This window comes from Alligator mississippiensis, chromosome 1 (genome assembly GCF_030867095.1).
Source record: "Alligator mississippiensis isolate rAllMis1 chromosome 1, rAllMis1, whole genome shotgun sequence".
Classification (NCBI taxonomy): Eukaryota; Metazoa; Chordata; order Crocodylia; family Alligatoridae; genus Alligator; species Alligator mississippiensis.
Genome location: NC_081824.1, coordinates 217,034,300 through 217,047,106, shown reverse-complemented (window position 1 = coordinate 217,047,106; position 12,807 = coordinate 217,034,300). Strand labels below are relative to the sequence as shown.

General features: G+C 40.4%; 1 protein-coding gene across 2 annotated transcripts in view; it reads left to right on the top strand.

Moving 5' to 3' along the window:
* C1D (C1D nuclear receptor corepressor) overlaps nucleotides 1–12,807 on the top strand; it is a 43,651-nt gene that overhangs the window by 1,421 nt on the left and 29,423 nt on the right. For both annotated transcript variants that reach the window (XM_019500838.2, XM_006260689.4), the window contains exon 2: nucleotides 11,625–11,771. In XM_019500838.2, coding sequence (XP_019356383.1) covers nucleotides 11,625–11,771 — 147 coding nt within the window. The remainder of the gene's footprint in view (nucleotides 1–11,624; nucleotides 11,772–12,807) is intronic.

Here is a 12,807-nt window from a genome sequence, read left to right as displayed (position 1 = left end):
CCCTGTAGCTCTTGGGATTAGAGTGAAATACAGACTTGCCCACTGGGGACCCCTGCCCTCGACTGGGGTGTACCACCACTTCTCTGGAAGGGAGTGAGGACAGGCAAGATGGACCTTCTATCTGACCCAGTGAATGGCAGTAGGTAATGTTTAGTATAGTTTTCCATTGTACATTGGCATAGGTTATGTAGCAACTTCAGGAGCCCTGAAAACTTGAGGCTGGCTGCTGCAAGAAACAGCTTGACTTTAAGAAAGGGGGTGGCTTTAAGCTTGGCTTTAAGAAAGGGGGTGAAGTTTACAAGGAGAGGTCACAGGCTGGTAGTGCAAAGAATGAGATGTGTTAGCTTGGGTTGGTTTATTTTATTTAAATTTTTTTTTTTTGCCGGAAGGGTAAGCAATATTTTAATTTGCTAAGCTGATGTAGTAAACCCTGGATTACAACACGAGCCTCTCCTGCTGTTATAAAATGCACATTGAATTTTAGCTGGAAGACATTCCCTCTCTGCCCTTTATTACAGCCTTGCTATTGCAAATGGTGTTTTGCATTGGTAGAGCAGTTTAACTGGCAAAGTAGTCCTCAGTTCACATACTGGTTTATAATGTGCTTATAGAAATACAGAGACTTAGTTGATTATAATAAAAGCATGGAGGTGTTCCTAGGTTAACAGTTCCTAGGTTAAATAAATTGAAAAAAAGGCCTTAATCAAGGAAAAGATGAAGGATGTTACTGGATCCAGCAGTATAGGCAGGCCTTGGTAAAGAAAGCATAAACCAAGTAATACGGAAGTGTGCGTCCAGGAATAGGAGCAACTTTAGACATAAAAGTGCTTTCCAGAATTCACAAGTTTCCTATTGGAAGTGTTTTGAGTAATTTGCAGAAAGAATGCATAGCTGTTCATAAGGGTATTCCTCTTTTAAGTGGCCATAAGATGTTGAAAATCAATTCACTGCATGTCCATGACTGATTTGCTCATGTGAAATGAAGACCTCTGCTCAGTGTGCAGCTGCAATGAAAAAAGCTGACAAGATCTTAAGGTGCATAAGAAATGGAATACTGAATAATACAAAGAATATCATTAATTCCTTCAGATAAATCATTGGTGCAGTTGCATCTAGAATATTGGGCATAGTACTGTCCGGCATGTTTTGGAGAGGATATTGTGGAACTAGGGCTGGAAGAAGAGTCTCCGAAGGAGGAATGAGAATGATCAAGGGCATATGAAAGAGATGTTTGGAAATGAGAGACAGAAAAGAAACTAAAAACAGGGGGTTGCATACTTTGTAGTTTCTTTGCGTTGAACTCATTGCACAAAACAGGGGTTCCTTGCGTTCTTCATTTCAGTCCCTTCTACACCCCCCTCAGCTCCCCTTCACTCTTCTGGGGAGCTTTGCAACATTTTTATAGTGCTGTCTTCCATACTGGTGGCTCTTGTCTCCCTCACAAGGAATACTCTGTGGCCCACTATTCCTTCCTTTCCCCCTCAGGTTTCCTCATTACCCACTTCCCTCCATTCTCCATGAGCTTTTATTCTTTTTTCCTGATTTTCAAGGGTTCTGTGTGCCTCCACCACATCTTCCTCCAATTTCAGAATCTCTTATACTTTCTACCCCTACCCCAGTACCTTCATATCTCTATTCCCCTTTTTACTGCTTCCCATTATTCTGCCTTTCAGTCATGGTGGGGACTCTGCATTTTCCTTAATAGAGTTCATTATTTCCTTCCTTCTCCCTCTTCAGGAATTCTCTGTGTCTCTTCCATTTCCCCATCACGATAATTTATCTTCTTGCTGTCTAGAACAGGGGTGTCAAGCTCATCCATCCCCATGGGCTGGCTGAGGGGCACAGGGCTGATCTGTAGGCATCTCATGCAGCAAGCAAACTGGACCAGTCTGGAGCTCATGCGTGAAGCCAGTTCAGGGCACTTGCTGCATGAGGTGCCTGCTCCAGACCAGCCCTGAGCTCTGGTTCCAGTGTGTAAGACCAGTCTGTGGGCCTGATCTAGACTGACCCTGGAACAGTGCCTAGGGCCAGTCTGGCATGGGTGCTGCATGCAGCATGGCCCCCGGAGAAGCCCCCTGTGCCACATGCCATACTTGTAGTGCCAAGTTCATCCCCTCATGCCGCATGCAATGCATGGGGCCAAGGCTGGTGCTTGCCACATGCACTGGCAGATATAAGAGATTTTCCCCGTTTTAGTTTTCTCCAAAATCAATAGGATTCTGCCCGTTCCCTGGAGTGTTGGTGTTCAGACATGATTGTGTTACATCCAAACGCTGAAATCAAGATATGCCATCAAGTTGTGAAAGGCCTCAAAAGCATAGCCAGTTCACAAACGGTAAAAGGGAAGATCTGTCAGGAGCTTTTGTTCTCTGTGTTTCATAACACAAGAACAAGAGATGTTCAAGTAAATGAAAACATGGGAAATTCAGTACTGATTACAGAAAATAGTATTTCACACACTTTTTGATTAAACTGGAAGTGTTGCCACACAATGTTTTTGAAGCCAAGAACTTAATATAATTTAAAAAGAGGCTGGATAAAAGCCTGGACTTTTTTGATATCCATTCTATTGGTGATAAGTTTTGGAATGGAAAACTCTTTAGATCTGAAGCCTATCTGTAACCATGAGATACCATGCAAAAAACCTGTAGGGGGCAGGTTATCCCATTTTTTGTGCTTTAAAAGTTCCTGCATTGAAATACCTGATACTGCCTACCATCAGAGATAGGATATTGGGCCTGATCTGGTTTGGCAGTTAACGTGTTGTTGTATGTAAGCCAGAAATGTCACTGTGTGCACAAGAAGTTCCTATCGTTAGATTTTTCTATAAAGTACTACATAAAGTGACCTAAACTTGCTTTTGGTTTCAGAGTTTGAAATGCTTTGTAATCTGCCAGCCAAAAATGGTCTTAATTTTGGATCAAACTATATTAACACTGTTCAAGTGGAAGACTTAATTAAAATAATTGTATAGCCTCTTGAGGAAACATTGCAGACATGCATAAAGAAAGCTAGGTTTATCACTGTGCTTGCTGATGGATCCGCTGACAGGTCTGGAGCTGTGCAAGAGCCAGCGTATATTGGATTTGTTCAGGAGGGGAAACCTATTATGTCAGCAAAAAGAGCACAAGATGTGGAATCTAGGACAGCTGAAAATATTGCACAGGGAATAAAAACAGTTTTAGAAGTTATGGGGATCAGGCTGAAAAGTTCAAATTAGAACTAGCCAGTCTGAATGTAAATGGTCCAGCAGTGAAATTAGGCTCCTTAAGCCATGTTTAGACAATTTCATGCAGTGTCTTCTGCAGGCTCAGGCTTTTCACCTTTCAGTACAAGATGTTTGGTCTGATTATCTGTCCGTTTGAACTTATTGTCAGTCAGTCTTCATTTTTATTTAGTTCCAAAAAACTGAAGCAATTTTGATCCCATTAGTGTAGGCAAAAGCTTGATAATGACAAGATCTTTTGAAGGTATCCTTTGTGGATGTTGGGCTGCTTGGTTAAACCAGAGTTCAGAATGCAATGATGATTTTTTTATTGTTTGGCTATTCCCCATTGCAGCGAATTGCAGAAAGTGACTCAAGGGCTGAAATAGTTTGGGAGAACTCTTTAAGGAGATAAAGACAGAGAATGCTGTGAGCACTTAGTATTGTATGTAATTTACTGATTTTTATGATGGAAATCTTTTCTTGAGGAAAGGCATTATGGTTTTAGAAAAAGCTGGCAGGTGCTATTGATAATTGTATGTGCTTTCCAGTTCCACCATCCTGTTCTGAACTGGTTAGAAAGGCATTTAGAGAAAAATATATTTGTTGCAGCAATGACATTGAGCCATTAACAGCAGGTAGCATTATTTATTATCCTACAGTAATGTCTAGGAATCCCCTCCCCCTCCCCTGGATCAGGACCTGTTGTCCTAGGCACTGCATATACATATATCAAATCTAATTATTGGGGGATTGTCTTAAATTCAGGGTTGTCTTGGATTTGGGCAAATAGGGTATATTATCAAATGTCAAATTGTCAAAGGTGGCCCTTGGATAAATAATGAGGTAAATAGTGAAAATACAATAAAATGTTCGTGTGGTAGAATAAAGAGTTTTATTTTTTTTCTTTTCTATTTGAATGTTACATAGAAAGAACTCATAAATATTTTTAGGCAGAATCTTGTGGCTTTATTTCAGTGAAAAAGGAGAACTTATGAGCCAGCAAAATGAAATGTTAAGGGTTTTCTGTTTTTAGTGTGATGTGGGGTGGAAACATTCATGCATACTTGAGAGTGGAAATGCTGTAACTTTTGTTAATTAGTGTGGAGATAGTATGCTAGATGTCATACAGAAATATCCAATGCCTAATTATGTTTTTATCCTTTCACATTAGAAAGGAAACACTTTTTCTTAAGTTGGCCAGCAAGGATTTGTAGTTCCTCCTAAGCATTTACAAAAGCTGTCAAAGCACTTAGTATATTCAGGGAATAATCATAAAAGATATCTACATATTATATGCTTCCCCTTGCTGTTTACTTTTTGTGCATTAGTCCACATGAGCCTCAATTCATCTTGAAAGTCGTACCTGCAAAGTTCTCCTTGCTTCTCTAGAGGTTAATCAGATTCAACCTTGCCTGCACTTAAATTTGCATTTCTCAGATTATGCACAGAATCATACAATTTTTAAATTTTTTTAATATACAATCAAATCACAAGTCACTATGTCACCTAATATAGAAAGCTAATGTTTGGCAGCATTTAAACTGTAGCAGATGGCTGCTGATTATGACCTGTTCTTCCTTTTGTAGATAGTCCACAGAAGCTGAATTCTCCCTTCTTTCTCCCTCCATTTGTCTTTTCTGCTATGATTTCTTACATTTTCCTCATGCTCTCCAGTAGGCTAAATATAATGCATAATGTAATGTGGCTTTTTAATACTATCTAACTTTTTTTTTTGCTACGCAGCAATGCTTCATTGACTGGGAGATCAAGAAGTGTGTGACCTATTTTTTAAAGTTGGAGTTCTTAGATCTGCAGTGATGTTTTTTGCATAAATGAGAATAACCACCAGGCAGATTTATTTTAATGCACTTTTGTTGGTCATCTTACATATACAAATCTGTTTTCAAGGAGAAACTCTGCGCGCCTCAGTTCTGTGATAGCATGTATTTAGGGGAACTGGAGAGTTTTTTTCCCCATTGGCTCAAAACACCATGTTGCATTTATTCATTTCAATTAAGATTGATTCCCATTATGCTGTCGACTGCATATTAAGGTTAAAGTACTTATGTCACATTTTACATGTGTGATAATCATTTGCTTTAGTGTCCTTAGCTGAGATATTCCTTCTTATCACTGTGGTACAGAATCTCAGGTGTAAGTAGGGAACTTTCTTCTACCCCAGAAGAGGCTGTGTTCTCTAGCATTTTGGTGTTTTGGGACTGTCCGAGTTTAAAGGTGGTATAAATAAAAATCTTGTCATGAACACAGACACATTACCCTTTCAGTAATATTACAACCCCAGTGATTCAGTGCCTTATTCACCTGATATTCCATTTTACCCAAATCAGATCAGGGCAAGGGTAGCGTGGGCGCTAAGGTGCATGGTTGACAGCCCAGAGGTTGCAAGTTCAGGGCCATAGCAGAAGTGCTCATGGCACAGGCGTGTCAGATTCCAGTGAATCTGTGAATTCTGCTAAATACTTTGTCACAAGGATGTGAAAAGGAAGGAAGGACCCAAATCAGGTTTTCCCCAGTTATGAATCACTTGCCCAATGGTTCATTCTCTAAATTACTAGATCCTCATTTATCTGAATGTTTTTATTGCCCCCAAAATATATTTGAAAAATGGGCTTTCTGTGCTTAACAAACAAAGAAAATTAGTGAAAGTCTGAAACTCCACCAGACAAACCTCTGCTGTGAAAATCCCGGACAGGAACTGATCAAGGCTGAGATAAGTTTCTGCTTGTTCTAAAAGAGGTTTTCTGTGTGCTTTGCACTTTGAAGTTATCTTGTTTGTGATTTAATAACTGAAATATTTGGAGTGAGGACAGGATTGCCTCAAGGTATACAGCGTCATGTGGTCTTATTGCCCCCTACCCCCCCAACATTATATATGCATTCTTTAGGTGTGAATGTGCAGCCTGTTTGTTGTCTTTGGCAAAGCCCAGTTTTGTGAGGTATCTGGCATGCATGTTTTCTAATGTAGTGGACATTGTTTCTTGTTGATTGAATGTTATCAAAACCATTTTAAAGCTGTTAACTGTTGCCTTGTTGTTGGCATGTGCCAGCACTGTTACATATCCTGTGCAGAGATTAGTAATGTTGAAAAAACAGTCCAATGAAAAGAGAGAGGTCCCTGCACGGCAGGAGTAGGAACTTGCTAGTTCCTGTTTAAATGAGCCGAAAACACACAGGTTCAACAATCCATCCCCCTGGGGCAGGGAGAGCGCGCTTCTTTTTTCAATGGAGGGTACTGTACGTGGTGTGATACGCAGCTTTGTTCTGACATGACTTTTTTTTTCTTTCTTTTTTTTTTGCATTTTTTTAATTCCTTACCCAACAGGGGTCAGCAAAATTGCTAGTGGACCATATAATTCTGAGTAAATGGGATCCTGGTGTCAGGAAAAAAATATTTTTGGACTGTCCCTGTTCTCTTTTCCCATTTTTCTGCTCTTTAAACTGGGTTATGGAATAGTATGGATTTATGTGCTCTTGTAGATGACATGCTTTACCCATGGCAACTGCAATAAAATAATCCTAGCCAGTTTTGTTCATGAGTAGTACCCATGGGTAAAAGGCTCCTAGGGCAGGAGCTTGTCTGCATTTCCTCCGCACTTGTCAAGCTATTGGGAGAGAAGGTGGGTATGGAGGTGGGAGAGAAGGTGTAGGAGAGAGTTTCTCATTCTGTTAACATGTATCTGTCAAAGGAAGATCATAATATACAAGGACAGTATCTTCGGTGATAAATGCTATAGGATGATGGCTGGATTGCCATATATCCACCCACACAAACAAGCATGTGAAACTTGTGTTGATAGTCGCCTTCTAATCTGGGTTGCCTGTTTTAGCAAACAGTAAAATCTCATTTCCTTTGTAATGTTATATATTAATTGTGCTGCATTATATGACTACCTGCTAATGCTGCTCTAAAAACAGCAGTTCCTTTGTTGTTAACAAGATTTACTATAATGTAATTAGAATGGGAGAGGCTAGGACATAATCAAACACAAATATAATATTGTGGTTAATTGCATCCAGATAATTGTGTCTGATGCTGATGTTTTACCTTTCTGTGAGCAACATCCTGTTAGTCCTCTGTTTTGGAAGTGCTGCAGCTGACTGAAATGCCATGTAAATGTATGATATGATTCCCTTGGACTTGGAGGCTTGAGCATTTTCAGGGTTATGATGCAGTCTATCTTCAACTGCAAAATAGCTCAGAGGTGTGAATGACCATCATTCACCTGAAGGGGCATAACTCTGAAGCCTGCAGATGACAGTTCCAATGTCAGTGTTGTTAACTAACTCATGCGTGATGGTTTTAGCAGAAACACCCAGCTACAGCAGCAACCAGGGGTCTAGGCAGGACCTGAACAGAGTGCCACCACACCTACCTTCCCCCAGATCTCACTTTTACCTGAGCCCTTTAGGACATAAATAAAAGAAACCTGCCTCATAAACCACCCTCCTACCTGTAATCCTTCATCCAAAATAAACTGCAGGTGTTTGTTGTTACCTCACTTTTCATGCCGGCCTGGGTTTGCATTGGCAGATCAGATTTTTAAAGTACAGTTTCTGAAACTACGTGACCAATGCCATCACCAGTAATTAGATATCCAGGTTGTAGCTGTATTGGTCTAGAGGCAAAAGGAATCAGAACTCGTGATGGAGGTGTTATTGTTTATTAGACCAACTAGATCTTTTGCAAAAAAAAATCTTTAATTGCAAGCTTTCAGGCACAAACACCCTTCTTCAGGCATAGGAGAGAAGATTGTAAAAATTCTCCTGGGTAGAAATGAAATTCATATTTCATAGGAAAGTTGAAGGCATGGTAACATCTTCTGTTTGGAACAGTTAATTTTATATGCAGATTAGGCTCAGTAGTTGTTTTTCTAAGGTACTTCTTCTACCTCTTCTCTAAATCCCCCAAACAAATCCTCTTATCTTGATTTCCTAAATTTCACTTGTTTGTTGCTAAAATTGTTTGGCTTTTGTTACTTTTTTCTGAGGTACTTTTATTTTTATTGACCCATTAATGCTTCCCAGGTACTTATGCTCAAGTACAGTCCTGTGTTCCTGTGTGGGAAATGCAGCAAGACTCTTTCAAAGTCCCAGTGCCTCTGTCACCTCAGAAGCTAGTGACAAGCTCCATAGCCTAGGACAACCTTGAGGCATTCATGACAGTTGGTTATTTGGGGATCCCATTAGCACAGGGGTGGGCAAAATATGGCCTGCGAGTCAGATGCAGCCCGCCAGACCATCCCATCCGGCCCGCAGAGCCCTTAAAAAAATTTGAAAATTAATATTTATCTGCCCCTGGCTGCCTGTCATGCGGCCCTTGATGGCTTGCCAAAACTCAGTAAGTGGCCCTCTGCCAAAAATAATTGACCACCCCTGCATTAGAAGCTCTTTTATAGCCTGATCATGTCACAAAGCATCAGGGAGAGGGAATACCTTGCAAATGTCTGGAAAGCAAGGAGGTACTTCATAGGGCATTGCACATTGTGGCACTCCCTTATGAGGCAGATGTGAGGGTCCAAGGTCTTGAAACTGTCAGCGTGAAATTTGACTGGTTAGTCTGTTGCCCTCTTTTGTTGGGTGAGTGCTTAAGGTATGAATGAGGGTTGGGAACAAAAGAAGGGGTTGTCTGCAGGACCACTGCTTCATTTGCTGCAAAATTTGAATGAGGCAAGGAGTTGCAGAAAGAGAAAGGAGGGTCTTCCAGTTATGGAAGTTCTTTGATGCACTGAATAACTGGAATTTGTCTGCTTACTCCAGAGCAGTAGAAGCCAACCTTTTTGCAGGGATATATGTTGTAGCCATGTTGGTCTAAGGACGAGGTTCTTTGGGTAAATCTGATATCTTTTATTAAACCTGCTCAGATAGTTTGAAAAATTCTTCTATATAAGCTTTTGGGTATAAATACCCTTCGTCAGGCTGAGGAAGCATCTGCAGTTAGTGTGTCCTCTACCTGGATGGAACGAAATGTCAGAGGCTGCAATGCATGCAAGAAAACCAGTTAGTGAAGATGTAACCTTTTTTGCAGGCGTGCCACCAATTAAACCCCACCTCCTCTCCGAGTGCCATTCTGTTTCCTTTCCCCTCCTTGATCCGCTGCTCTGCTTTCTGTTCCCTGTGCTGTGTGCTCTGTCTGCTTTTGTGCTGCCTGTTCCTTCCCCAGTCTGCTGCAGGCCACACACAAAGGCTACCTGTGGCATGCATACTGCAGGTTGGCTACCCCTGTAGTAGAGTTCTGTGTGATGCTGGTTAAGTCACTTAAACCCAGCTTTTCAGAGGTCATCACTGATAATGAACTTTTCATTTTCTGGCTGTCTAAGAATCTAGAGTCCAAGAAGCAGAAGCATATCAAAGCACTCATGGCTCCAAAAGAACTTAATAGCACCTGTGCTTTGAAAATGTGGTGGCTGACATAGTGCTAAGGGGTCTGGCATATGAAGTCCCAGGTGTCTCAAAAATGTGGCACCTGGAAGTAGTAGATATTCTTGACTTTAATCTCTGGTTCAGCTTATACTCTCTGATGCCCCCTGGCATCAAGATGGTGTAAAAATAAATTCATTAATGTTTGTGAAGCACTTGGGGACTATGATGATGAATGTCCCAGAAAAGCCCATGTGGAAATGAATAATTCCATAGTCAGCCCAGGGGCTGAATAGTTTGCAGTAAGGAAGGCATGGGCCATGTGTTGAACAATGAGCTGAAAAGAAATTATTAAACAGCTGCACAGTGAGCAAGTACCATCCCTTGTGTGCACAGATCTCGGCAAAGGGTCTGCGAAAAAAGACTATCCTATTGCATAATCTCAGGAGGGCCAAGATAAGGTTATGTGTCAACCTCAGTTTTGGTATTTTCTTAACTTTGGGCTGCTTTGTTTTGTAACCTTAGTAATACCTCATATGATGCAGTGTGTATACACATTATGCAGCTGCAGAAGCAGCTTCTAGGAGCAGGCTATGCATAGCAACTTTATGAATTAATGACAAGTAGAAGATATGCTGCTGACTGCTGATGCCAGGGATTTTGTTGTCTCACTAGGAGTCAGAAAACCAATGCCTCCTTGTCCTGCGTGAATGCAAGGTAGGCCAGGCACATTCAAAATCAAGGTGATAATTCACATTTTTACTATAAAACCAACTGTTGCTGTGTAAAGGAGCGGGAGTAAATACTTCTCTGCTCCTTTGTGCTGGAGCTTTCAGTTTTGCATTCCTGTTCCTAGCTGGGATTTCTGTTAGATAGATGATCTCTGTAAATGAAAGAATCATTTTTTACTTGCAGTGCATGCAACTGCTCAAAACTAGGCAGAGAAAGAAGACTAGTTTGTTGGGTCTGTAGTATTAGCATAGGCATTCACAAAGAAGTTATATTGTGGAAACAGCACTTCAGTAGTGATTCCACATATCCTAATGCTTCCTCCTTCTGTATCAGGGCAGACTGGAACAGAGCTGTCATAGGGAGCTCTGTGTAAGAAAGCTGAAGCTACATGGATACTCCCAGGTCTCTCCTTGCAGCCCACCAGCTGTGCAGAAGACAGATGCACAGATTCTCCTTCTTTCCTCTCCCTATGTCCAAGAAATAAAGGTAGAAGTGCATCAGTAGAAGCCGCGGACAGCTAATATTACTTTCAGCAGCATTAAATAGCATTAATTTCCTAGGATAATTTGTGACTTTACCTCCGAGGGGTTGAAGATTAGCAGTGCCTACCAGCTGACCACAGAATGGCTGTTGGCCTGACCATCCTAACATAGTTGCTTGGGGGATTTTTCTTCTCTTTGCGAACAGCCACAGCATACAGCAGCTTTGAATAAATGACTCCACAAGATGTCAAAGGATTTTGACGTCCCCAAATAACATACTTCATAACTGCTAAGCATAGCATTCAGATTTCTGATTTTTTCAGTAGGTTCTTAAACTGACTCAGATTTAGGATTGGGAGATAAAACTGATCCAACTGAACCACAGCAGAACTGAGGTAGTAGCTTGATCTAAATCAAACTCATCTCTGTGTTTTTAGTGTTCTGCCAGCTGTTGATTTAGCCCTTTACTTTCCATCTGCAGTGTGATTTATGTGGCATTTCTTTTAGCAAGCAAGTATACTTTCCATTATCATTATATAGACTATGGAAGCCAAATATTTGGAGTGGTGCAAAAAGATGTGGTATTAGGATAGTAGTGTTCATAATGGTCGTTAGTGCTATGCAGAGCTACAGTAAAGGCAGAAACTGAAGTGTGATTAATTTTGTAACTATTGACATTAATTGTATGATGATTTCTGCAAAAGGTAGCTGTTAATCTAGTACTTCCTGAATTTGCTGTCCATTTTTCCATATTTTAAAATGTATCTCCTTCACTCCCTCAAAATATTTGATAAAAATATTATTGTTATCTTTGATCTCTCTAGATGGATATGGCAGAAGAAGATATTAATGGAGATGAATACCCAGCTGAAATTCAGGATTATCTGTCAGCATTTGAAAAATCTCTTGGTTGTGTAGATGAGATGCTGAAGACTATGATGTCAGTTTCTCGGAGTGAACTTCTTCAGAAGGTAGAGTCCCTCTCCAACCATCTCTTTTTTCATTTGTAACATGATGACATTTAGGAAACACTGTTAAAGTGCAGGGTCCCATTGTGCTAAGCCTTGTATAGGCTGATAACCAAGCAGACAATTTCTGCTTCAGGCACCTTGTGTTTGAAGTAATATTTTACATTTATAGAAAATGTCTTATCTTAGAGTACTTCACAAGCTAAGCACTGAGTTACCTCTGAGTTGAAATATGGCAACCAACCACCATTCAGCATTGGTGGTTCTTTAGGCCAAAGACATCTCTGCCCTTTGGAAAAGTGCCTTGGGATCTTTCATATTCTCTGGAGCAGAAAAAGGTTCTTTCTTCACAGTCTGTCTAACAAATCTGCATGTAGTAAATTTCAAGGCACTCCATTTGTGCATCTAGGAGGGATGAAAAGGAAAGCAGGTGGTGGTGGGATTTGAACTTTTGGTTCTTAGGTATACTGATTAGCCCACTAAACTGTTGCCTCCAGCTGTGTTAAAAGCAGGTTGAAGGCAGCCTATAAAACTTACTTTTTTTCAAGCTATAGAGACAGGGCAGGCTATTGCCTGAGGACTTTGTCAAGCATCTATATATTTTAGCATTTAAACTCAAGTTGTAATTTCTTTCTTTGGGGCATGAAAAAGCTCATGTAAAAAGGAACTTCTTCAGCCTCTAAGGGTTTCTCTGTAAATAAATTATAAAGAAAACATCTTGACAACACCAGTCCTTTGATAATATCCATGTTAGAGCTGGTGAGCCGTACAACAATGTTATCAGAGTTTCTGGGAATCCTATAGGACTAAAACAATAAATTGACTTTGACAGTCAAGAAAAAAATCTCATTACACATCTTGTTCCTTTTGGTGTATGGCCATCATATACTGAACACAGAGTAACATGTACAGTGTTGTATTCATGAATTCTGTGGCATACTAAACTTACTTTAGAACTTTAAAAAGATTTAAAGAACTTGTTTTTTGTGGGGAGGGAGGAGTAGGAAGAGTAAAGTTATTTTGAGAAAAATCTAGGTGA